General features: G+C 61.5%; 1 protein-coding gene across 2 annotated transcripts in view; it reads right to left on the minus strand.

Moving 5' to 3' along the window:
• Positions 1-3,589: 3,589 nt before the first annotated feature.
• The window catches only part of GAS6 (growth arrest specific 6), a 32,930-nt gene continuing 10,672 nt past the window's right edge, over positions 3,590-25,847 (minus strand). The window contains exons 3-15 of one of the 2 annotated variants that reach the window (XM_030856656.3): positions 23,918-23,942; positions 22,482-22,544; positions 18,160-18,282; positions 17,294-17,416; positions 14,961-15,083; positions 14,287-14,408; positions 13,540-13,658; positions 13,076-13,265; positions 10,853-11,017; positions 9,687-9,855; positions 6,282-6,454; positions 4,895-5,123; positions 3,590-4,024 (exon numbers count right to left, since the gene is read on the minus strand). In XM_030856656.3, coding sequence (XP_030712516.1) covers positions 3,873-4,024; positions 4,895-5,123; positions 6,282-6,454; positions 9,687-9,855; positions 10,853-11,017; positions 13,076-13,265; positions 13,540-13,658; positions 14,287-14,408; positions 14,961-15,083; positions 17,294-17,416; positions 18,160-18,282; positions 22,482-22,544; positions 23,918-23,942 — 1,776 coding nt within the window. In that variant the 3' untranslated portion in view covers positions 3,590-3,872. Of the gene's footprint in view, positions 4,025-4,048; positions 4,325-4,894; positions 5,124-6,281; positions 6,455-9,686; positions 9,856-10,852; positions 11,018-13,075; positions 13,266-13,539; positions 13,659-14,286; positions 14,409-14,960; positions 15,084-17,293; positions 17,417-18,159; positions 18,283-22,481; positions 22,545-23,917; positions 23,943-25,847 lie in introns of those variants that run through there. The other variant, XM_030856658.3, reaches the window with a different exon arrangement.

The following is a 25,847-nucleotide window of genomic DNA, read 5'->3' on the forward strand; positions in this document are numbered from 1 at the left end:
TTATTCTTTTGGCAACACCAGGCTGTACTGACCGCTGGAGCTTCATAGCAAGACTTGAAGTCGGGTAGCTTCCTCCAACTTTGTTTTCTTGAAGTTCTTAATTTTAATGCAGCCCAATTTTTAAATATTTTTCTTTATCATGAGAGCATTTTGTTTTATTTTCTATTTTAAAGCAATATTTCTTTACCCTAGTTCATGAAAATACTCTTCTATCACAGGGGTCAGCAAAGTTTCTCTGTGAAGGAACAGATAGTACATGGTTCAGGTTTTGAGGGTCCGTAGCTGTGAAGCTACCGCTCAGCCCTGCCATTGTAGCAGGAGAGAAGCTGTAGAGAATCATAAGTTAACGGGTGTGACCGTGTGTCAATAAAGCTTTATTAACAAGAACAGGGGTGCATCACCTTAGGCCCACAGCCTACAGTTTTACATTATCTTCTAAATGCTTTATAGATTACCTTTAGATTTAAATATATGCTCTACATAGAGTTAATTTTTTCTGTCATATGAGCTGGGGTCAAATTTCCTATTTCTTTAATGCAGAGATTTCAACAGGGATGATTTGCTCCAGGGGACGTGTGGCAGTGTCTGAAGATGTTTTGACTGTCTCAAGTGTGTGTGTCTATGTGTGTGTATTTGGGGGAGCACTGGCAGCAAGGACGGAGGTTGCAGGCATGCCGCCAAATACCCTAAGGGCACAGAACGGCCCTTCACACAAAAAGCCGTTATCAATCAATCGATAGTATCTGAAAAACAAACAAAAGAATGAAATACAAACAAATATTACAGCTCTTCTATTTAAAACAAAAAAAGCAAAACTCTGAGATCAATGCAGACCACAAGTGTCAGCAGCATAATCCACCTGAGTTCCTCCTTCCTGGCGCACAGTCAGACCCATCCCAGCTCCATCTCCATGGCGCACAGTCAGACCCATCCCGGCTCCACGTCCATGGCGCACAGTCAGACCCATCCCGGCTCCACGTCCATGGCGCACAGTCAGACCCATCCCGGCTCCACCTCCATGGCGCACAGTCAGACCCATCCCGGCTCCACCTCCATGGCGCACAGTCAGACCCATCCCGGCTCCACCTCCATGGCGCACAGTCAGACCCATCCCGGCTCCACCTCCATGGCGCACAGTCAGACCCATCCCGGCTCCACCTCCATGGCGCACAGTCAGACCCATCCCGGCTCCATCTCCATGGCGCACAGTCAGACTCATCCCGGCTCCATCTCCATGGCACATAGTCAGAAGACGTGCAACTCTCTGTCTGCCCCAGCCTCGTGTGCAGTCTGGCCCGGACTGGGTAGCAGCAAGGACGCCAATCTGGCCAGTACAGCTGGGGAATGTCTTGCAGATTTTGGCTCTCCACTGGCCATAAACTTTTTCTTGGCAGTAGTTAGAATAACCCCTGGCGCCCAGTGGAAGTCTATGGAAACCTCAGTAGGAAACAGATGTGGCCCTCGCTCTCCCCGGAGAGAAGATGAACCCAAGGTGGTCAGAAAGCCCCTGAGAGCTGGCCTCGGCTCCGTGTGTCTGTGAGGCCAGAGTTTCCAGTCCCAGAGCTCAGCATGTGTCTTGTCTGCTCTCTGGCCATCCTGGCCTTTGTGAGCGGGTGGGGGCTGGCCTGGGGAGCATTCCGTAAGAACATTCCAGAGCTGCCTCCGGAGTGGACAAAAACCAGAGAGGATGGCGGGAATGCTGTGGTGACTGGGCTGAGAGCAGGCCCCAGGGTGGCTTTGGGCTCCTGAGGCCACATGGGGCCAGAGGGTGGGCAGCAGGGGGTCTCCTGGGGTCGTGGGCGGGACTGCGTGCCCCCATTTCTCAGAGTGGTGCTCAGCGGCTCTGGGAGACCACGGGCGGCAGGGGAGACCCCTGCTCCCTGAGCTGATGGCAACCGTGCCTGGTCCTCCTGGTCAACATCAGAGTCCCCAGGAACTGGGCTCTCAAGCCCCCAACGGACAGTGTGAGGCACGTCCTACAGCTTCAGGCCGCAGCCTGACCAGTTCAGCCCACCAGGCCAGCCCCCAACCCGGAGCTGGCACAGGGGCCTGGGCTGGGGTCCACTTAGGCTGTGAGCCAGACCACACGTCCACTCCGGTCACGGATGGAGGAGGGGGCTCCACGGTGCTCTGGGAAGAGGCTGGCTGGAGGCGGACTTTGCACGAGGACCAGGGCTCGCCGAGTCCCCTGACTGACCTCCCTGCCAGCCCTTCTGTGCAAATCACTTGAAGAACTCTCGGGCTAGTTTCCTGAAGTCCTGAGTCAGCAGAACTCTCACCCACAGCCCAGTGAGGTTCAGGGACGCCTGAAGGAGTGCACCGAGCCCACGGCTGGCCTGGCAGAGGAGGGGCCCAGACACACACATGCACGCTCATGCACACACACACAGACACACACACAGAGACACACACACAGAGACACACGGTTTGAGGCAGGCCGGGGAGCAGACAAGTGGGTTCAGGCTGGCAGGAGGACATGGGTGGCCCTGGGAGGGGCTGACCCCGGCTGCACGTGCCAGCCCTGCTGGGCCCTGGGGTCCGAGCGCCTCTGCCTCTGGGGTCCTGGCCGTCACCTTGTACCTTCGGGCCTCAGTCTGGTCGTCTTAGGTGAGCTCGGCCCACGGGTCCCGCCTGATGGGCATCTGTGGTTGCCAACCCCTCCCCTGTGTCATGGAGACCCCGTCCCTTCCAGGGCACGCCAGCTGCCTCTGCCCACGGTCCCCGGGGTCACTCCACTTGCCAGTCCCGCCAGCCAGGATCGAGAGGGAGCTTCTCCACCTGAGGTGCCGCGGCCACTCTGCGTCCCACGGGCTCCGCACGTGGCTGGGCTGGGGTCCTCGGCCCCCGCCCCTCCTTCCGCCCCTGCTTGTCTCTGGGTCAGGTTGTGACTGTAAACTCACGTTCAGCAGCGGGGTGGGGGGAAGGCGGGCGGGTGCAGAGACCCCGAAGCCGCTTTGAGGGATTAAAGCCATGAAGCTGAAATGGGGCCGTGGGACCCTGGGCTGCCTGCCTGAGAACACACTTCAGGGTTTAGTATTTAAAAAAATAGAACCTCAGTCTTGGGGTGGAGGGAAGCCCCACCGGATGCCGGAAACTCCCCTGGGACCCTCTGCTGCGACAGCGCCCACAGCCCCAGACGTGTCCGCAGCAGCTGCAAACGCCGGGCTTGCTCTCCCCCGTGACCTGGGCTGGCGTCGTGGTGTCGTTACTGCCCCCCATGCTCCTGGAGCCAGAGCGAAAGGCCCGTGCGCTCGACCCCCGGCAGACCCGGCTCGCTCTACAACGAGCAGGTGCCTTCCGGCACCGCGCACGGCCTCCCGAAACGAGAAGGTGGGAGAACCGAGGCTGCGGGTTTGCACGGGGAGCCGGCGGCGCTGACCTGTGGCGCCTGCCCGTGGCCGCGCAGGCAGGCGACCGGCACTGCCGCCTCCCGGAAAGCGGCTCATCCCCGTCTCGGGGACGCCGGCGGCAGGCGGAAGGGATGCCGCCTGGAGTTAAAGCCGATGGGCCTGGCGGACCGCTCTCGGCCTCGGACCCCACGACGGCTGCGCCGCTGAGTGCCAAGGGGCAGAAAGCGCCGACACAGAGCTCGGAAGTTTCCGTAAACGTTTTATTTTTCCATAGTTTTAGGTCAGAGAGAAGCATCTGGTAATAAAAATAACAGAATTCTCTTCCCGGGTCCGCTCGGGTGGTGCTGAGGTGAGTCCGCTATTTACACATATGTTACACACGGGCAGGGAGGCCGTGAGGGGAGCTGGCGGGCGAGGGATCAGTGTCTCGGGCAGGGGTGCGGGGGCCTCCCGCTGTCCTTCCTGGTCTGGGAAGAAAGCTAAGCGCACGTGGCTGTGCGGGAGTCCGGCGGCAGCAGAAGCCTAGGCGGCCGGCTCAGCTGGGGGGCAGGAGTGGGCCGTGATGTCGCTGTGCTTGTAGATGGCCTCGTCCAGGTCCAGGACCTTCCGGTTGACCTCCAGCGTCATGCAGCCGCGGTAGAAGGCTGTGACCGGGGCCGAGGTCACTGGCACATCTGGGCCGCGGGGGAAGAACAAACACGTCTCAGGGGGCGAGATGCCCGGCGTCTGGGGCCTGGGCTCCCCGCTCTGCGTCTCCGGCCGCCTCGAGGGCACGGTTTCCCATCCCTGCGGAACCCCTCCGTCTGGCTCGGGCACACGCCCTAGGCAGGTGGTGAACCGCTGCCGCCAGGCTTGACGCCGCACCCCGGCCCCCAGGAGCGCACACAGATAGTCAGATCAATTAAATATTATCTTCTCGGCCCGAATGAGTCATGCCCAGGGCTTCCAGGCTTTCTCTCGTCCTCTTCAAAGCTCTGCTTATTAAAACCAAATGCACTCTGAGTCTGCCAGCCAAGACAGAGATGCCGCCGTCTGTGGCAAGTGGACACCCACCCTGAGGGGTGGGAGCGGACGGGGCCTTACGTGAGGCCCTGGCCTCGTCCTCCTGCCACCACTTCGCCCCGATTCCTGGCTCCACCTGACCAGACCTGAGCCCCGGACGCAGGAGGGGCCGGGGTCACTCTGCCTGCTGCCATGGCAACGGGACGCCAGGCCTCAGGGGCGAGGCTGGCTGGGCGCTGGGGCACCCAGCCCCCAGCGTGGCCCAGTGGGCTGAACCCCCCTCACTAGCCTTGGCCGGAGCCACTGTCTGATGCCCACGGTTGGGGGTGGGGCTCCTGGGGGGTGCGGGAGCCGGGGAGGGGAAGCTTCAGGCTGCCACTTGGCCCTGCAAGCGTGTTCGTAGCCTGAACGCCACACACAATGGCAGGCCGGGGCCGACACCCAGCGAGCACCCGATGCAGCCACGGGCCGGCTGCTTCCCTCCTCCTTTTAGTACAGAGCAGCCCAGTTCTGCTTGGGGCGAGCAAGTTGGGGCACCCTACCTGGCAGCCCCCCGACGAAGGTGAGCACGGAGCCCTGCAGGTGCCTCCCGAGGACGGCCAGCCTCTCCTGCAGCCCTGCTGGGCTCACTTCACTCTGGCCCTTCGTGCCGTCCACCTCCAGGGTGGCCTCGTCCTTGTTCACAGAAACGGTCACAACGTGCTCCTGGCCGTCACAGACCTTGATCTCCATCAGGACCAGGGTGACGCTCTCCACGGCCAGGACGACCAGCTGTGGGGAGAAGCACGCCTGAGCAGGGGCAGGGCAGGTGGGGTGGTGGCCAAGTGCCCGCGGGCCCTGTTGTCCCGCCCTGTCCTGCGGGCCTCCTGCGGGCAGGGTCGCCTGCGGCCGGGGTGTGACAGGGACTCAGTCTCTATTCGGGTGAAGGAGGGGGCCACCTGGACCCTGCAACGTGATGGAGGACGAACAAATAAAACCACACACCCTCGGGCGGGAGCTGGGGGGAAACACGCCCCAGAAACGGGAGTGCACATGCATCGGCCTGGGCAGAGGTGACCCCAGTCACCAGCGTGTCCACAGCCGGGGCACAGGCTAGGGCTGCCCCTCCATGTGGAGCTGCCACGAAGCACCACAGAGGGGCCCGGGCAGCAAATGCACACGCCAGGCAGAACACGCCTCTGACAACACAGGGCAGAGGCGCTGTGATGACCGATGGCCCTCCCCTCCCTCCCTCTCCCCGCCCGGGGAGGTGGTCTCAGCTGGGTGGGCCTCGGGGCCGTTTGTCCCAAGTACCGGGACGGGGGAAAGCCGGCCTGGGCAGGGCGCGGATCCGCGCCCATCAGCTTGCAGACCCGCTAAGAGGGGAGCTGGGTGGCCCCCGCGGGCAGGCTGACTTGGTGAACGCACCCCTCTTAGGACAGAGGTGAGAAAATAAACCTATTTCCGCCACCTCTTAGCTGTTCTCTGAGAAAACAGTGAGTCCAGTCAGCACGGTGTTGGCGTGGTGTTGGGAGAGTCGGGAGAGGGGGGCTGCGTGGAGGTGATGGACAGCGTGTCCAGGGGCATGTGCCCAGAGCTCCGCCTGCGTCCCCAGGGGGCCGCGTGACAAGGGTCTGGGGCACGTTTGCACATCTTTTTCAAAAGGAAGATCTGATCTATGAGCAAAGTCCTTTGGCTTACATACGAGCAATTAATTCAAACTGCTACACCACTGAGCGGGTGGGAAAGTCTCCCCACCGCACAACTGGCTTTCGGGAACGCAACACTGTCCCCGAGCCACGCGCGGCTGCTCTGACCCTGGAGAGAGACGGGGAGGGTGGGCTGGAACCTCGAGGGCCACGGTGCGGGCCGCAGCCTGGCTGGGCACTGGGCGCTGGGGCAGCAGTTCGTCCTCAGGGGTCGGGGGTGGGGTGGGGCAGTGAGTGGTACCTGCTTTTTGAGCTTCTTGGTGGAGTGGTAGTCGACCAGGGCCACGGAGAGGGCCACGGCCTGGTCATCGCCCACCAGCGCAAGCAGCATCCCCGTGTCGGCGGCGGGGCGGATCCGAGCCACGGCCTCTACTTCCCAGGTGGTCTCGGTCCCGACGTCCGGCGATGTCCGAGCTGCAATGAAGGCGGCACATCACAGGGCGATCCAGACCCGAGAGGCGGGGAGCGAGACGCGGCGAGCTCAGCTCCCCCGCGGCCCCGGGCAGCAGAGGACGCCGGGCGGCGGAGGAGGTGGGAAGCCGGTAACAGCCTCCCAGAACCCGCGGTTCGCGCCAACAGCTGGGAAGTGACGGGGGCCGGGCTCTGGACTCAGGTCTGGGCCGCAGTCCAGAGGCCCCAGGTCGCCTGAGGATGGCCATGCCGCCCGCTCCCCCGAGCGCCCCTTCGCGTGACCACCGGGCCACCTAGTCCCGCCGGGACCTCAGACGCGCCACTCGGGCCGTGCTCAGCCCCCGGGCGCCCCCGACTCCCTCCCCGCAGGTCAGTTGAATGGGGCAGGCGTCTCAGCCTTTGACCCTCTGCACCTCAGCTGTGGCCTTGTGCAGCCCCGCAAGCTGAAGGACTTTGCAAAGTTAAAGACGCGAAGAAAATGGACGCTTCCACGAGCCCCACTCAACAGCACATACGATCCTACATCCTGAGCTGCGCTTTTCCACCGTCACAGTCGACGCGTCCGCGGGTGAGGTTTTGTTCGGGTGTGTTAGACGGGCCGCAGTAGGTACCGCGTGTGGATTAAACCCTACGGTGCGTGTCACGTACACGACGCATCGGAATGAGTATACGTGGTGCACGCCTCTTGCACAAACTGCTCCACAGCACTTGTGGTAGCAGGGCTGCATTCTGGTTCTCGGAGGGCGGACGTCACCTCACGTTTCCTCCCCACGTGTGATCACCTGCTGCTGAAGAGGCCAGACAACCTCCGCCCTCTTGGTTTTTAAGTGTTTCTACCTCGTGAGGATGTCAGGCAGGGGCTGCTTCGGCAGAAGGATGCTGAGGCCACGTCTGCGAACATTTGGGCTCGGACCTCGCCGTGGGCCGGTCTCTCCCCCCAGTGGACTGTGTGCCCCTCAAGTCGTGTGTGCGTCCGCATCCCAGAGGGGCCTGTTACGGCCAGTCCCCATAATTGTTCATCGAATCAAACGCACACAGAATTGGAAAAAGGAACCGACCCAGCCTTCTCCTCTGCTGCCGAGCTCCCCCTGCACCCCTGCGGCGGGGGGAGTATGTTCCCTGCTGAGTCCCCGGACAGAGGAGGCCCGCGGCCTGGTTGCCAGCAGTGTGCTTAAGGCACCGACGCCTCGGCTCCCCTGGGGAGTTTTCTCGGGTGCACAGTGGGGTCAACCACACGCCCCTCACGGAGGGCTTCTCAGGCTTTGAGACCCAGTGAGTCCAGATCCACTGGGACCTGCTGCTGAGGACAGTATCTGTCATTTCCTAATGTGTCCTTTCTGTGTTGTAACGTGAGAACGTTGACGGTATAGTTCAAGACACATTAAAAAAGCATAGAGTTCTAACTACCATTTGGCCTTTGTTGTCACAGAACTTGAAGATCAAAACCATGCAGCAAAGCGGCGAGCAGACCGCAGCAGGCACGGTGACGGGCGCAGGGACAGCACTGCAGCCAGTGGAGACCGTGCCTGCGGTGTCTGCGTTACCACAGTGTTAGTGAAAAAGGAATGAAACATTTATGCTCCATGATGTGATATTAAACATCATAGGATGCTCTAGGGTTGCACGTACAAAAACAAAGACTGAAAGAGTGACGTGTTTTGTATGAGGTGGTGCGATTAGGGGTCAATGGTTCTTTTCTAAAAACCCTTCAGTGACGTGGTGATGCTTTTGACAATTAAAGACAGAAAGGGGACAGTGACACAAGGTCTTGAGAGGATGGCCCGACTTGCTAAGGAGGAGGGAGCAGGCCCCACGTCCTCCGAGCTGGACGGGCCCTCCTTGAACTTGCAGGCCACCGGGGCAGTGAGGTCTGAAGGAGGCAGCAGGCCACCTGCCCTCCTGGGCTGACAAGCAGGGCCGGGGTGGGGTGGGGGGTCACGTGTGCGCCTTCAACCACGAAAGGCTCAGAGTCTAGGAACAGAGAGGGGTGGGGGTACCCCGGGGACTCTCTCAGGGTGAGAGTGTGGAGCGGGGAGCAGAGCCGGGAGCGGGGGCCTTCACAGCAATGCCAGGAGCCTGGCAGGAGGAGTGGGCTGCGGAGAAGGGGAGGGGGGCGACCCTGGACCCTCCCTGGACCAGGTGTCCACCTGGGACTGCCGGGCAGCCCGGGCTCTGGATGCCTTCCCGACCCTCAGAAAGAGGCGCACGGTTCTGTGCGAGCTGTCCCTGGGCCGGGACCCAGGGCTCTCCCAACATCCTCAACCTGGAAGTCACTAAGGCCCGTGAGCCCAGGCACGGTGACACCTCGGGGCTGCAGCTGGTGCCCCCTGGGAAACAGAGGCTAACTTCAACCCTGTCAGAGGGGAAGTCGGGGAAATCCTGGGTCCAGACTCAAATGGAACCGCCACCGTCCCCGCCCCCCGCCCCCGACGTCCGCACCGTCCGGGTTGACATCCCCAGAGCGGAGGTGGCAACGGTACCGCCGGGATTTGGAACATTCACTCATTTCACATAAAGCTGACATCTAAGTGCTCACTTATCAGCACGGGAGGATTATTTGTCTTTACTGTAAAAGTTGTCACTGATGGATAATAAAAGGGAAGAGATAGTTGTGGTTTGTTCCAGGAATGAAGGGCCCTGCTTCACAGAAGCCAGAGGGACTCCGGGCCGACCCTGTGTCCCCTGCGGCAGCACGCTGGCCCCCAGCTGCCCACCCCGCCCGCTACGAGGCCTGCTCCTGTCTCCCCGGGCGTGAAGGAGAAGCTCCTTTGCTGCCTCCGTAGCGGCTGGAAAAGCCCGGCTCCTTGGGGCCTCTCTCCTTCTCGTCCTTCTGAAGCTCGAGCTCAGGGACTCCTTGAGCCGTTGCCCCCTCCCCACGGCCCACGGCGCTGTGACTGCAGTGCTGGGCGTTCCCGAGGGGCTCCGTCTACATCTACCTGGATGAGGCTGAGCCTGTCTTGTCTCAGAACCTTCTGGGAAGCTCCCCTTAGAGCCCTGCATCCGCCTGCCCGTCTCGGCCACCAAGCACCGGCACCCTCCTCCGTCCCTTTTTTCCCAGCCCTGCGCCCTGGGAGTGGGCCTGTGCCCCGCCCGTAGCCCGGGGCCCGTGAGGCCGTCCCTTCTGCCGTCTTCCCGGTAGGAAACTGCTTCCTGCTTCTCTGGTTTTTAGTGTATTTCGGCGTATTTTGGCTGCAAGGACAAGCACAGCCATCCCGATGCAGCAGCCAGGACTCACCATAATCCAGGCTGTAGGAGGCAAACCCTCTCCCAGGGAAGAAGGAGCCTCTTTCGGTCAAGGAGAAGCACTGCATGTTCACGTTCGCCTTGACCGTCTCCTGGACGGTGGTGTCCTCACCGTCCAGCCAGTGCCAACTCCTCAGGCAGCCGTCCAGACGGGGGTTCATCTGGAAAGACAGAGACCCCCGGTGGCTTCCTGGTGCCGCCCGCTCCCACAGTGCCCTCCCGGCGCAGGCACGTGGAAATCCACCACTAACGTGGATGAATCCTGCGGGGGGAGGTGTTTCCACTACAGGCTCCGCGCTCACAGAGGGATTCGCTGCCCGACTCCAGGTACACGGCACACGCAGCAGCACATCCGCGCCCCACCCGTCCTCCTCTGCCTGCACCCGGTCCCCACTCATCTAACAGACACAGGGCGCTGACCACCACCTGGAAGGATGAGGGCGAGGGGCCCCTTCCACAGAAGCTGTGCCTGTGCTCCTGCCAGGCGCCCAAAGCACCTGGGGTGTGTAGGGCGGGGGCTGGGGACCCGCAGCTGTGCACTTGCCGCGTGGCTCTGCGCACATCAGGTCGCCCCAGCCTTTGTCTGTAAAACGAGGAGGCATGAGGCACACGGATGGGACTCTGGGGTGTGGGCCAGCCCTCTGGAGGGAAGGTGCTGCCGCCACCACCCTCTACTCAGAACCTCAGCGTGCTGGACTCACGTCTCGTGTTCAGTGTGGAAATCAGACCCGGGACACCAGGGATTCTGGCCGTGGACATCAGCACACCGGGGGAGTGGGGTGATGAGATGGGACAGGACTTTGGGAAATGACCAACGCCAACCTCCCGTTAGGTCTTGTTTCCCCTGTGGGAATCCCGGCAGGGTTTACAACCCAAATGTACTTGGGAACTGCCCAAAAGAGTTGAGTGTTCCTTTTGTTAAAGGATAAGTTCTTTGTGATTTATCTCCTCTGCAAAATAGATATTTTTATCATGAATTTAGACGAGAACGCGAATGAGTTGCGCAGAGAGATGGTGCGGTGCGTGATGTAGCCGCACTGCGGCTTGTTAGGGTCTAGAGATGCTTGCCTCCCTCCGGTCCTCTCCCGGGGCCCTCAGGGTTAAACCCTGCGCTCAGCCACCTGGGCTCCGACCTCAGGGGCTAAGGACAGTACTTACAGGCTGGACGAGGTCTTTCTCCTTGAAGGGAACGCCTCCCACGGTCAGGTTCAGATGGTACAGTCCTCTGTCCAGCTGGAACAGGTCACCGGCCACGGCGATCTTCATGACAGCATCCTTGTTCACCTTGATCACCAGGTTCCGTTCGAGCTCCTCAACAGAGATCTGAAGAGCACAAGTGCTGTGAGGGTGGATGTGCACCTTCTGAAGGGGCGCCGAGCCTTGGGTACCAATTCCCATCACCACCCAGGGCCAAGAGACCCCCAGCCTCGGGGGGGCCACGTTCCCATCACCACCCAGGGCCGAGAGACCCCCAGCCTCGGGGGGGCCACGTTCCCATCACCACCCAGGGCCGAGAGACCCCCAGCCTCGGGGGGGCCACGTTCCCATCACCACCCAGGGCCGAGAGACCCCCAGCCTCGGGGGGGCCACGTTCCCATCACCACCCAGGGCCGAGAGACCCCCAGCCTCGGGGGGGCCACGTTCCCATCACCACCCAGGGCCGAGAGACCCCCAGCCTCGGGGGGGCCACGTTCCCATCACCACCCAGGGCCGAGAGACCCCCAGCCTCGGGGGGTCCATGCTCATCACCTGTACTGCTTCCCTGGCATCTATGGTGTGGCTCCGACCCTGCCGGTTTTGGTTTCCCTCCCAATGCTACTCCCTCCCCCTGGCCCCCCCTCCTCCTGCAGGTGAGCCCACCTGGAGCCCCTTCCCCATCTCTGGACCCTAAATTAAGCCTCAGTCAGGGAGCTGCCTTCCGGGGGCCTGAGGTCACTGCCCCCTTGGGTCAGCCCTGACACCTCTGGCCCTTAGCTTCTCCTGCCCCTCACTGGGCACTTTGAATACACGAGGACATATGTTACCTCGGGATCTCCAGCAACAGCGCCTGGCACGGACTGAATGCTGACTGAACGTATGAATTCTTTCTAAAACTTGGCACTCTTTCCTGCTTTCCTTGTAGGAAAATTAAAAAATCTGTCACTCTATACACGATGCATCTTCCTAATGACCCAGAAGCCCCTCAATTTCCTTTCTGGCTCAGGTGGAGAAACATTTAGGTACTGGGTCTGAATTTGGTCAGGAGACAGCAGTGTGCACATGTGGGGAGCCTCAGGGGCAGGGAGAGTGGGCAGAGGTCGTTGTGGAACTGGCCCTGCACCTCAAGGACCAGTTTGTGCCTTGGGTGGGCTGGCAGCCACGTGCATCCACTGGTCATGCCTCCTCTAGCCCCTTCCCCTCGGGCAGTGTCCCAGCCCCGCTCGGGACCCTCCTGCCCTCAACCGCGGGGCAGCGGGTTCCCACGTGTGGAGCTCCCTCAACCCCGAGACGGCTTCCCTCTAGATCGACTGTTTTATCTGTAACTTTGCGGAAGGCATCCCTCCTGCTGCTTTGGAGATGCTCGTGCTTTAAGAGTCCAGGAAAGGAGGAGCTAGACGCCACCGACAGGATGGAAATATTAGCAAACGTCTACATTGTTTTTATTCGCAGAGACCAGGGCAAATTTTTCCATTTAATCTTCACTTCTAGAGGAAAAAAGAATGCTTTTCCCATTTCTCTTTCAAGCACTTACTTCTAAAAGCCCAGTTCCAACTAAGGTTGCCTCCAAGTTTGGGGAGGGAGCCTGCGTGTCACAGGCTGCTTTGCGCCAGGCATCATGATGGAGGACACAGCAGCAGCTCCAAAGCCACCGGCTGCAGTTCAGGCTCTGGGCGGTCACGGCACCTCCCTCGAGAGGCTGGAGGTCAGCGTGAACGGAGCAGGCCAGGGGGGCAGAGCCTGGGACGGCGTCACGAGTCACGTCTGACCCTGCCCCACACCGAGAGCCGGGCCCCGGGACCTTGGCCGGTTCTCAGCCTCGACGCGACTGGCAGTCTGAACCGGCGGGTCCTCGAGGTGGGGAGTCCTGAGCCCCCCTGGCCTCAATCCAGCTGCCAGGGGACCCCCATGCCCCCTCACAGCTGTGATAAGCAGAAGTGTCTCCAGACACAGCCAGGTGTCCTCAGAGGAGTCACCCCACTGAGAATCACGGCCACTGCGGTGGAAGCCCTGCTCTGCTTCTGTGAGGACATAATGCCCATCTGAGCGCAGGCTTTCTGGCGCGGGGCCGCCCTGCCGCGGCTGCACCCACTAACTGCTGAGTGAGCGAGTGCAAGTAGATGCTGGGTCCTCGGCCCAGGAGCCCCGGGCCGGCCCAGGCGGCGCAGAGGGGGCCACGCTCACCGTCTGCCACGAGCCGTGGTTGATGATGGGTCCGCTGCTGGTGACGCGGCCCACGCCCTGGTAGCGGAGCTGCAGCTCCAGTCGGCCGGCCCGCAGGCCCAGGACGATCCAGGTGCTGTCCCGATGGCCTCCGGCGAAAAACAGGACGCCCTCAGGATCGAAGGTCCTGAAGTCGAACTCAGCCACCAGTCTGAGCGCGGGCAGAAACGAGTGGGTTACACGCGGGTCGTGGTGCGTGACCCCTCCCGGCGGGGCTCGCCTGGCCTCGGGAAGAGCCCAGGTGAGCGGGCCGAATGCCACCCGCACCCCAATGCCAGCAGCGAGTCCCCAGGGAGGCGCACAGCTGGCACCAGCCCTGAGGCCCCCGCGGCTGTGCTGGACTGTAGGCTCCCCGGCCGGGACGCGAGCACGGGGCTGACTTTGCCCCCCGCCGCCAGGCCCAGACGCTCGGGCCGTCCTCTCACCTCGTGGGCTGCAGCCGTTTGAAGCGCAGCCTGATCACGGGCGTCCCGCTGAACATGCGGCCCAGGTACAGCGACTTCACACTCTTGGCCACGTTGAAGGGCACGCAGGGCAGGATGTCCTTCAGGAGCGGGGAGCTGGCCTCAGGTGGGGGCCCTCGGCCGGGCTCCCACTGGAACCCCCAGGGACCCTGCTGCCCCCAGCCCAGCCCACCACGGGGGCTCCCAGGGGAGGCTGGTCTCCGATGTTTTCAGAGGCCCCCGCTCCCTCCTGGCAGCTTCTCCAGCACCCTCCTTCCCTGTGCATTTCCCTTCTGCTTTCATATTTTAATTATGGAATATTTCAAACGTACGGAGAATAATAAAAACAACTATAAAATGTTGTAAAACGAGCAAAAAATGGAGACCTTGAAGTTGTTTCTAGAATGTTCCCTGCTCTACGATGCGGCTTCTCCACTACCTGGAGGGCCACACGGTGGGAGCCCCGGGGGGGTCACAGGGCAGCCAGGGAAGGCCTGCCCTCACGGTCAGGGGGCGCCTTGCTGCCTACGCATCGCAGAGCCCGGGCGGGGGCTGCGGTCACGCGTGTGTGAGTGAGTCACACTGGGGAGGAGCTGAGGTGGCCACAACCACACATCGGATGGCACGGCCACGCCTCCCACCCCGCCTCTCCCCACAGGCCCGAGGACGCGCTCCCAGCCAGCCCCACGCGGGGCCACAGCACAGCCGGGAGGCCGGGCCAGGCACTACCTCGCAGGAGTTCATGTCCCGGGACAGCTTGAGGCCCCCACGCCCGTCACAGTGGCAGGTGTAGCTCCCAGGGGAGTTGACGCAGGCCTGCTCGCAGCGCCCCTCCGCGCACTCGTCCACATCTGCCAGCCACAAGGAAGCGCCTGAGTCCACTGACGCCACCACGCACCCTGCTGCCTCATCACACCGCCACGGACGTGAGTCCCCAGCCCGAGACCCGGGAGCTCCAGGCCCGTGGCTCCCGCCCAGCTGGCCGGCTCCTTCCTGGGGACGCGGGACGGAGGCCGTCAGCATGGCCAGGTCAGCATGGGGCACAGGGACAGCCTGGTGGGTGGGCAGGGCCAGGACTACCCCATCCCCTCCCTGGTGGAGGGGGCAGCCGCTGGCCCCAGGCAGGAAGGCGGTGGGAGGGAGCAGGGCTCTCGGCGCCCCCGGACTCGGCTGGGCTAGGCCGCACCGACGGCAGGAGAGAAGCCCGTTGCCCAGAAGCACAGGGGCCCCGCCTGGTCGGTCTCCCTGTGTCTCTGGGGAAGAGGCCCAGGTGCACAAGGGGCGCGCGCCATGTCGCAGGTGTGCAGGACCCACACGAGCGCTCAAGCATGCTGTGCTCCTGGGAGAGCAGTGCCCTGCGCACGCGTGTGTGTGCGTGTCCCGTGTGGTGTCGGGGCGGGTACCTCGGCAGGACTTCTCCTGGGAGCTGAACGCGTAGCCCTCGTCGCAGAGGCAGGAGTAGGAGCCCGGCAGGTTCTGGCACTGAGCCTCCCCGCAGGCGCCTGCGTCCGCACATTCATCCAAGTCTGCAGGAAAAACCAGCTGTGTTTCAGGTCCACCAGGCCTGCTGGCAGCCGGCCCGAAATGAGACGCCGCCAGCCAGGCTGGGAACCGCCGCTGAGAGGCATCCAGCTCTGCAGAGTGAGCACAGCCTGGCCTGGCGGTGTCATCACTGCACCCTGGGCAACGCAGCCCTCCTCCCCTCCCCTCCCCCATTCCCTCTCCCCTCCCTCCCCTTCCCTCCCCCTCCCCCTCCCTCCTCTCCCCCTCCCCTCCCCGCTCCTCTCCAGCCTCCTCCCTTCCTTCCATCCACTGGGCTTTCCAGCCCCAACCCAGGAGCAGGGGTTGGGGGGGGGGCACTGCTGATCAGGGGTCTGGTTGAGAAGGCTGATTCCAGACGGTGTACAGGGCACCACCTGGCCGGGCTGCACACAATTGGTGCTTAATTCCAATGACTGCAGTCCAGGAAGGTAAAAAAGTAACTCCTGGGGCCCTTTGACTAGAAGTCCCAGCCTGCGCCCTGGAGCCCTGAGCTGACCACGGAGCCCACCACTGCCTGCCAGGCCTCACTCAGGCTCCCTGGTTCCAACCCCCTCCCCTCGCACCGGGGGCTGCCTGTGGGAAGCCAACGCCACAGTCGCTGTAACTGACAATCAAGGGTCAGTCCTGAGGTTCCAACCCCTCTGCCCCTCTGGCAAACAAGTACAGAAAGCCTGCAGTTAAGAACTGGTTCCTAAAGTGACACAGGGACTTTCTAGAAAGCGCAACCGTTACTTCAAATAACATCGATTCCTCAGAAGGCACACAGGACCACATGCCGCAAAGACTCATGACCTCATTACAAGGGCAGTTGAGCGAACACAGGCTTTCAGATGTGGAAACTAAGATCTCTCCCCGCGATCAGTCGTGGGAAGGAGACAACACAAAGGGCACCTGCTCCCCGCAGGGAGCCTGTAAACCTACACGGTTCCACATCGTCAGGACCCACCTGCACAAGGACCAGACTGCAGCCGTGACGCGGGCTGCTCCGTCCTGAGCAGAACTGAATCTCTAACTTCACAATTCCAAGAACTGGCCTCACGAGAATGGAATTAACACTATTGTTCATAATAATCTATATGTTTGTGGGCATCAAAATAATTGTAGCTGGCTCTGCCCCTACATGTAAGCGGACACCTAAAACCGTCAGCAGAGAGACGCTACAGACCCACGTCAACGTCTTCCACTCTGAGCATACGGCGCCTATGTCAGCACGAAGAAGACAGAAGACGGACCTTCACCCCTAACCCCACAGAAATGGAACGATGTCTGACGGGGGATTCGTAAGCAGCTCTCCACAGGGAACTGCCCTCAGGAAGCCCCCTTCCTTGTCACTTTAGCAGAGCCATATTGCAGCTGGCTTTCGACCAGGCACCCCCACGCTCTACTCATCTCAGCCCAGGCACTCCTCTCAGATCTCTTGATCACACAATACCTCTCCTAACCTGTCTCTTCTTTCTGTAGATCAAAGGAGTAGAAATGAACAGATGACCAGATCTCCCCCCAGCTTCCCGTCCAGTAATCTCCCGAACGAACCGTGTGACTAAGATCGCATCTAGAGGGAGGCCGTGAGGAGTCGACACGCCCGCACACAGTGGGGGACGGCAAGGACTCTGACCCCCCGTCTCAGGGATTAACTCAGATTCCTTCTCTGTCTCCCTTTAGAAGCTTTCAGGGCCGGGCCGAATCTTCGGAGGTGGTTTCTGGGGGACTCTGAGGACGCCATCTCCCCAGATCGCTGGCCTTTTCTGCCGGTTGTGAGCGCTGGTTTTGTAAGCAGTGAGCAGTGGGACCCTGGGCTCCCTGCCCACCCCCCCACCCCCGCCCCAGATGTCCTGGGCCCCGACTGGCACAGAAGCCTCTGCTGGCTCTGTGGCCTGGAAGGAGGCCTGGCAGCCGCCTCCCGTCCTGGGGCAGTAGGCACGGCCTCCCCCGCTGGGCCGGCCCTGTCCACAGGTCCTGGTGCCTCAGCCCGTGTGGAGGTGCTGGGGCAGCTCCCCGTGGCCGCGGACATGCCCGGGCATGTGCTGTGTCTGCAGGACGCCCACAGCCTCCAGAGCCTGAGGGACCAGCCACGGCCTGCAGCCTCTCGCAGAGGAGCAAAGCGACTGTGGCTTCAGCCAACCGGCAACTTGGCAATCGCAGAAGAAAATGGGGGAGGAGGAGAGAGGACGGCAACCAGGACCCAGGGCCTCACCGTGGCAGGTCCGGCCGTCCAGGGAGAGTGCGTAGCCGCTGTAGCAGCCACACTGGAAGCTGCCCGGCTTGTTGTAGCAAATCTGGCTGCAGATCCCGCTCTCCTGGCTGCACTCATTGACATCTGGGAACAGGACACAGGGACGGAGAGAGCCAGAGGTGACCCACAACCCGCCTGGAGCACGTCGCAGCGCCTGCATCTCCGACCCCATGGGATCCACCCTCAGATCCTGGGTGGGAGGGCACAGGGGCCCAGGGCTCCCACTGCAGCCAGGGGGCTGCCTGAGGGTTCTAACCACATCCTGGGGGTTTTCTGCAGCTCTCCGCTGACCCTGCGCACTGCAGACTCAGAGAGTCTCTTGACTCCTTTCTGACAGCTGGGGGGCCGCGCCGGGCGGGGCAGCTACAGGGCACTCTTACTGCCCTGCTCTCAGGAGGGGTCAGCGCCCTCCCCGCCCCCCCCCCCACCCAAGGAGGTGGCCTGGCCAGAGCACAGTTCAGGGCTCAGCACGGTGGGTTTTCAAGCTGGGTGGCGCCCCGCCCGGGGGGGAGAGGCAAGACCTCCCGCGCTGTGCAAACATTCGCGCTCTTGGGAGGACCCCGCCCGCCCATCTTCTCCCGGGAGCTGGGAGGGGGCCGGCCAGTGAGGGGCCTGGACTCCTGGCCTGCCGCCCTCCCACTTCTCCTCTCTCTGCTCTCAGCCAGACGGGCCGGTGCGGCTGTGTCCCCGGCGGGGTGGCAGGCGGCCCGGCGGGGAGAGGCGGAAGAGAGAAGGACTCAGGGCCCCACCAGCCCGGGGCCCTCGGGTGGCCCTGCAGGGAGGGCCTGACGCCTATGCCCAGGCCCGCCCCCAGGCCGTGGCCTTACCTCTGTTGCAGAGCCGTCCCGCCCAGCCGTCTCTGCACTGGCAGTAGAAGGTGCCCATGAGGTCCTGGCAGACCTGGGTCCCCCCCTTATCGCAGGGGTCTGGGTAGCACTGATCCGGCAGCTCTGAGTTGGAAGGAAGGAGAAGGCGGCCCTGAGCTGTCCCTGGTCGGCTGGGAGGAAACCGAGGCAGGTCTGGGGCACTAACGTCCCCTCCACTGGCCCCGGCGGGCCGCACAGGACACCCACCTCTGGGAGGGAGGGCGTCACAGACCAGGCTGGCCAGGCCCCGCCGATCCCAGGAAACCCAGGTCAGCTCGGAAGGAGTGGCCGCCCACCCCCTGGGCCCGAGGTCAGGGCCGCGGCCCCGGGGCAGCAGAGGAGAGGAGTGGGCCTGGCTGGGCCCCGGGAGCTTGGACCTCCCAGGGAGCAGGTCCACAGGGCCCTGGCCGGTCCACGGGCCAGCCCGGCAGACACAGAACATCCCCTGCCCCGGCGGCTGTGTCCACCCTGCCAGGCCAGGACCCCTGGCCTGTGGGGTCCAGTTTGCACAGAGGGCGCCCACAGCCTCCTCGCCCGCCCCTCGGGTGGGCCTGCTGCCTCTGCCTCCGCTTGGACACGGTCCAGGCTGTCCAGGCCCCGGACTCCGCTGCTCCCCTTTCTCTCCGACACACGCCGGCCCCACGGCCTGTCGGCTTCAGCGATGCCGGTGACCAATGGCCATCCTGCTTCTCTGATCGTCCTGCTTTCAGTGGAGGGGAATGGGGCACATTTCCCAGGGCCCTGGAGATGGCAGGGCAGCCACCCGGCCAGGCTCAGCCCTGCGATGCCGCCTTTCTGTGTGCCAGCGGCCACTACCTTCTCATACCCGGGCGTCCACCTGCAGCACCTGAGCCAGGCACTGTCGTGCGTCTATTCACCGAGCGACGGGCCCGTCTGAGCGCTGGGAAGCCCACGACAGGTGGCCACGGTGCTTCCGCCCTCCCTCTGCCCCGCCCCGTGTGGAGCTGAGGTCACCACTCACTCCACAGCCTGGTCACTAGGAAGAGGCCAAGCCAGCAGGTGACCATTGAGAGCGCCAGGCGGGCACTCACCCCCGCCTCTTCACTTCTTTCTCAGGACGCTGACGTCTCCAGCCGGACGCTGGTCTGGGGACAGTGTTTCCACCGTGGGCTTGCTCCTGGTCCCAGGAGGGCAGTGGGCCCCTGTCCCCCGGCTCAGCAGGCCTCGCGCCAGCCCCTGTCCTTGGCATGGACCCAAAACCGTGCTTTGTCCCACTGCGTCCCTGTGGGTCTGGGGGCCCGGTCACCGGGGAGCCCCTCAGGGAGGGCCCAGCATAACTGTTTGTGTGCGCAACCCTGGAACCCACGTCTCTCACTGGGCTCTCCTTGTGACCTTTCCACGGGACCCCTCAAAGTTTGCTTGTTCTGCACAATTACAGCCAACAAAACACTCGCAAGTGTGCCCCGAACACAGCACCTCCGGGTATTTGGAGACTCATGCACAGCTGTCCTCGGTGGACTCAGTGAGTGCCTTCTGCCCCCAAGCAAGTAGGAACTGGGTCTGGCGCTCAGAGAGTGAGGAAGGGGGGTCGAGTGGTCAGCCCTGTGGCCCCCATGCCGCTGTAACGAGGGCTCCCCCGGGGGACAGGAGGGCCGGGGCGGCGGGGGTCAAGCCCAGTGCCAGGGCTGAGATGACGGACGGGTCTGCTTCCTGACACTGTCTCCGCAGGATGGGGCTCTGAGGGGGGCAGGGAGACCGGGGCGGTCGGGGGGACGTGTGCTGGGGCCCGAGGGTCCGGCTGTTCCCCCAGCAGCACTTGGCACGTCAGAGGCCCTGCAGGAGGGACGGGGAAGATGGGGTGCGTCTCCACTCGACATATTTGGTGAAAGACTTAAAGTTATTTCAGAAGGACACACCTGGCCTCATTACCTTTGTCTGGAATTTGCCTAGAATGCCTACCCGCCGCCCCCCCACCTTTAAAAATCAACCTCCCCTGGGGGGGGAGCCCCAGGAGATCCCCACAGGGAACCTAGCTGGAGAGCGGCTCTTATCTGTTGCCCTGTTGGGAAGCTTATCTGTAGGGCAGAGGAAGGAGAGTGTTTGCAGGTGCCCCTGAGCTTCTAGGAATTCGGTGGACGCAGGCAGCCTGCAGAGGGGCTCGGGGCTGAGTCAGACCTGAGCCCCAACCCGGGCCCCCGACAGGCGGGAGGCGAGGGCCACGACGGCTGAGAGAGGATGGAGGGAGAAGCGGCTGCTATGTGGACGGGGGTGTGAGGCACCTGCTGAGGCCAGCAGAGGCCTGTCTCAGTGGCTTTTGCTCCCACTTCCAGAAATGTGTGGGTGTGACGAGTTATAAGCTGGGACATACATGCAAACGCGGGCCGTCGTCCTCACGGAGGAGAAAAGGCACGGAGACCCTTCCTCGTGGAGACAGTTGGCCAGGACTCCGCAGACGGCATCGCCCAAACCCTCCGGGACCCAAAGGCAGAGCCTCAGAAACCGATCCCGGACCCCCGGGGGAGGCACATCTAGAATAAATGACCTCCTCACTGCACCAGAGACGCCGAGGCAGGTTATAAGCTTAAACATGACATATCAGACAACTTCTTATAGTCTCAGGAAAAGGACAGCCTGAACCCCAGGAAGTAAAACAAACTCATCAGTTCGAACACATAATTTAAAAAGAAGGAACGGGTATGGCAAGTTGACAGCACCAAAAATCTGCTACAAGTGAAGCGCAATGACAGGAAGCTGAACTGCTGTGATGCTCCCATGTCTGCCTAAGGCCGGTGAGGTCCCGCTCAGCCTGGGGGGCCGAGGGGCGGGCTTTGCTCACGTCAGCCGGGGTGTGTGGGCGTGGGCTCTGTTCCCTGAGTGCACACCGGCCTCTGCCCCTCACTTGCTCTTGGGAGGCTGCTGAAGGGTCCGTGGGGAGCCCGGGCCTCACAGCAGGGCCCCTGCCCTCCTTCAGTCTCTCACTTCCTTTGTGCGCCCGGGCCGGGCCGGGGTCTGTGACCCGGGGCGAGACAGGCAAGGCCAGCGGCTGGTACGTGGGAGGCTGGGTGACGGGTCACAGCCGCCGAGCCCTGCCCACCAGGCCCTGGTGCCAGTCCCGGTCTTCCACCCGCCCTGGGCGACCCCGCAGTGCAGGCCCGCGTGCAGCGCAGGGCTCCCCGTGCGGGGCTGGCTGTGCGCTCAGAGCCCGTCTCCTCACCGGTGGAGCCGGTGCAATAAGGCAGCTGACAGCCGGGCCTGGCGGGGATGAAGCGGTCACATCACAGAGCTCTCCGGCCACAGCCGGGCCTGGAGTCAGGCTCGGCTGAGACGGGCCTGGGGGTCTACGTGTGGATTAAAGTTCGTGCAAAGTGTCAGTGTTACGTATGATAATTTAAAATAATAATAAAGACGCACGATGAGCTGAAGAAAAATTTTGCTACCTTTAGTACACATGGCTAATTTGCAAAATATATCAACAGCTCCTACAGATTGAGGTAAGTAGGCAAAGACTCTGAACAAACTACCCACAGAAAAAGAAACCCAAGGCGCCTCACATATGCAGCTCAGCTTTACTCGTGAGTAAGAAAAAAGAAACTGAATTGACTGGGGGTCGTTTTTCACTTTTTCTACTGAAAGATATAAACAAGTAAGAAGCAATACACTGGGCTCGTGCAGGTACTGGGAGAGGCACTCCCGCCCTCCACCGGGGCGGGGGGTAACGGGGCCCGGTCTGCAGCAGAACTGAAAAAGAACACAGCTCCCTCTGCAAGTCCACTCTATTCTGCAGATATTCAGACAAGGAGGTCACTCTGGCTTTGCTTGTTACAGTATAAAAACTGGAAACGGCCCAGGTGTCCGCCAGTGCACACTGGTTAACAAGCACGCTGCCCACCAAGCGTGAGTGTGGACGCAGCCCCACGTGCTGGCCGTGCTCGTGCTGACACAGGAAGCGTCTGCGAAACGTGGAGGGGAAAGGGCGGTGGAGTCATGGGTTCAGGGAGCTGCCACCTGTGTGGAAATAACAGACTCCGAGCACATTCCTACGGGTCTGAGAATATTCTTAGAACCGGTGGCCGTGGCGAAAGGGCCCCTGACTGACCAGGAGGCAGGGCCGGATGCACCTTCTCTCCACCTGTGAAAGGTTTACACTTCATACCGTGCGAATTTCCTGCCTGTTCGAAAAGCCAACACGTACTCGCTTAGAAAAGGAAGTTCAGGGCAAAGGAGAGGACCTCAGGCAGGTGCCGTGGCTCCAAAGACAATGGAAATATAGCAAAGCCCCAAGACCCCAAACGCAGGGGCTTCGAGGAAGGAGACAGACTTACTCTGCACGCAGGCGATGAAACCTGTGTTCCTTTTGTACGGAGATCCATGTTTACTGATGCATTCTGCAAAACAGAGAGGGCAGGGCGCCACCTTCCGGCACGGGGCCAGCAGACGTGACACTCTGGAGGGAGACTAGTCACGCTGACACGGAACATGGAACACCGTCAGACGAGAAGACGTCTCCGCCCATGGGCAGAGCTCTGTCTCCAAGGAGCCTTGGGCCCCTGCAGCCTCCTGGTGGGGTTCTTTCTGTCGTACAGAAGGCTCTCCAGTGGCACTCAGGAAGCTTCTGACCGTGGTCAGAGGGCTGGCCTCCATTTCAACCTGACCCCCGCTTGGAAACAGTACCCTTGGTTTGATGGTCAATCTCTTTGGCGAACTAGCCCCCTCCTCCTCTGTGCTGTCTGACCGCGTGCTCCACACGGAGGCCAGGGGTGGGAGGGACCACAGCATCCGGATGATCTGAACTTGAGCTTGGGCATAATGGGTGTTGGTTGAGCCACTTCACTGGCCCTTTGGTGGGTCGCTGCTGCCCATCCGCGCCTCGGAGGATGTGGGCACAGGCAGTGGATAGCATTGGAGGTGGCCCGGGGGCCACTGTCGCCTTTGCCTCAGGATACAAAGCCATGCACCCGGGAGCAAGGCCGGCAGGGAGCCCGGATGGGGCTTCTCAAGGCCAATCACAGGTCCACTACGCTTGTTGCCAGATACACACCCACAGAAGGTACCTCTACGAGGCTATAAGGCCAATGGAAAATTTACCAAAATGCGCTTCACACAATTAAAGAGGAAAGCCCTGGAATACTTCTCTCTCATTATAGGTAGAGACATAAAAGAACCCTTGAAACAGTGTCGATTAAGGAACAGTTCGCAGGGGAACTTTCAGGTCTTCCTGAAAACACGGGACCGCCTTCACCTTTTTCCTCCTGTTCTCCCCCAGTCCAGGCCCCCCCGCCTCCACACACAGACATGACTGGCGCTCGGGGAGCGCCATGACTGCTCGACGGCCAAGGCTGTTAGCCTGCCCGTTCCTGTTGTCCAAGTTAAACAAAAGCACGTTTTAACGTTCTCAGCTTTAATTAATAACATGGTATCAACAACCAGAGTCCGCATAAGCAAAAGCTCTCTGGGGTCTTCAGTGATTTCACAAGGGCAGAGTCCTGAGACCAAACAGCCCGAGAACCACGAAAGCAATCATATTTCCAGTTAACGAGCTGAGCCTGGAATCAGAGTGGGGCAGAGGTCTGCAAACAATGGCATCGGCTGGAGGTGACACTAACGCGGTCACTATGGTATAAAAGACACAAACTAGGGCTTTGTCCCGCGAGCCCTGGAGAGCTCCCAACTCACTGTGCGATTAGGCAGGTCCTTCCGGGAACAACTCGGTGATGAGGTGTGAGGCCCCAAACAAAAGGAGGAAATGAGTCCAACTTACCTAAGTACCTTGGATAAAAGTACTCCTGCGGAAAAAGAAAAAGAAAAGGCAGCGGTTAACCGGCAGAGTGCCCGGCGTCTGGGCACCACCCCCTGGCGGCGGGTCCACCAAACCTCACCCCTCTCCTCCAACAGGAACGGCCAGGCCCGGGAGGCAGGTGCTTGAGGGAGGACGGCTGCCCAGAAAGCCACCTTCTGCCCTTGAGAGGGCTGGGGGAGGGGACGGAGGGAGGGGGCGTCCCTGGGGCCACGCAGCTTCTGCAGAGTGATGTCTGCACACTGACACCAGACCTGCGGTAACCAGCAATGCTGTGCGGGTGAAGCATCTTTCAGGAAGACAGGAAACATGCCAAGAAAAAGGCAAGCCTTGGACCCCCGGGAGCTGGGAGGCCTCTGTGGGACTCCCAGCAGCTACAGTACAAACAAACAGCTGGATGAGGGATGGAGGGTGTAGACGGGGAGTGCTTTTATCCATGACTGCAAATTAAGAGATGGGCGCTGGGCAGTGAACGTCAGGTGAGAGAACACCTGCCTGTGCCCATCCCGGCAGCAGCTCCGGGACCCACACGCTCTGATGTCCCGCTCAGGGCCGATCGCTCAGGGCCGGTCGCGGAGCAGTTTGGCCCTGTATCCCCTCCCTGACGGAACCAATGCTGGGTGTCACCTGCTTGCTCACGACCACCCTCCCAGGAGGGTCTTGCTAATCAGCCCCATTATCACAGATGAGTAAACTGAGGCTCCAGGCCGGCTGTGGAGTCTGACTGAGTCCCGTCCCAGGGAGGGCGGGGGCGCCGGACCCCACGGGGCCCGTGCTTCACGCCCGCCGGTCCCCCACCGCCTCACTTGTCCCCTCCGCTCGTGCTTGGCCGGGGCGTCCCGCGAAGACGCGTTCAGATGTGCTTTTATGAAGTAGCGTTCTGGCAAAGATGCTTCTGTAAAACTCAGCTTGTTTCAAAGAAAAGTAAGGATCAGAGCAAGCTGGGGACTCATGCAACCCTTGCGAGGGTGACATTCACGCGAATGTGACAGAGGCAGGCAGGAGGCGACTGCCCTCCTCTGCGCTCCCAGGCCCCGACAAGGCTGGCTGCGTTTCTTTCTCCTGCTTTCAGTCCCACACCGGCTGGCGCTGGGGACGGAGAGACAGACCAGTCTGGGGCCCTGTGACGAGAGCTCTCAGGGCCCCGGGGGTTGTGGCATCTTTCGGGGTTAGAGGGAGAACAGAGGCCACTGGGCTTTGCAAAGGGAGGGAATTTGGTTCTGAAATAAGATTCAGGATGGACGCAGGAAGTTCCGCTCAGGCTTAGGAAGCCGAGGATTAGACCAGGCTTGAACGTGGTGAAGAACTGCGGGGCAAGCACCCGATCACACACACGGTTACACACCGCAGCCTTCCGGAAAGGCAGGTTCCATTCTTCAAGATCGTGACTAGCTAACAGTAATGTGTAATATGTTTTAATACTGAGCCCTGCTGTTGTGAGAACTCAGGCTCCGCAGCCCTCCGTGCCGCCCTGCTTCCCGCAGGTCTGTGCACGGGAACGTGTGGCCCGAAGCTCCTTCAGGGAGCTGCGCCCAAGGGCAGCTGCGTCCACCGGGGTCTACAGTGAGGCTGCATGTGCTCTGGAGCTACAGGAGAAACTTCCCTGTGAGCCCCTCCTCTGTCTCTGCTACTTGTGACCTGCCCCCCGCACAGGAAAGGAGAGCAAATCTGCTTTACCCCTGAGCTCCTCAGAGGCCGGCCACGTCCCTGCGGGGACCGGTGAGGCGTGAGAATCCAGCCCTGATGCTGTCCCACTGTTCACCCAATGGCCTCGCTTCCTGGCCCTGCGCATGGATGGGCTGGGGACTCCCGCTCCCGGCTCTGCTGGCCAGCGTGGACGTTACCCTGCAGACACGCCCGTGTCGGTGGTGCGTGGATCTTTGTCGTGGAATGT

This window comes from Globicephala melas, chromosome 18 (genome assembly GCF_963455315.2).
Source record: "Globicephala melas chromosome 18, mGloMel1.2, whole genome shotgun sequence".
In the NCBI taxonomy this organism is placed as follows: domain Eukaryota; kingdom Metazoa; phylum Chordata; class Mammalia; order Artiodactyla; family Delphinidae; genus Globicephala; species Globicephala melas.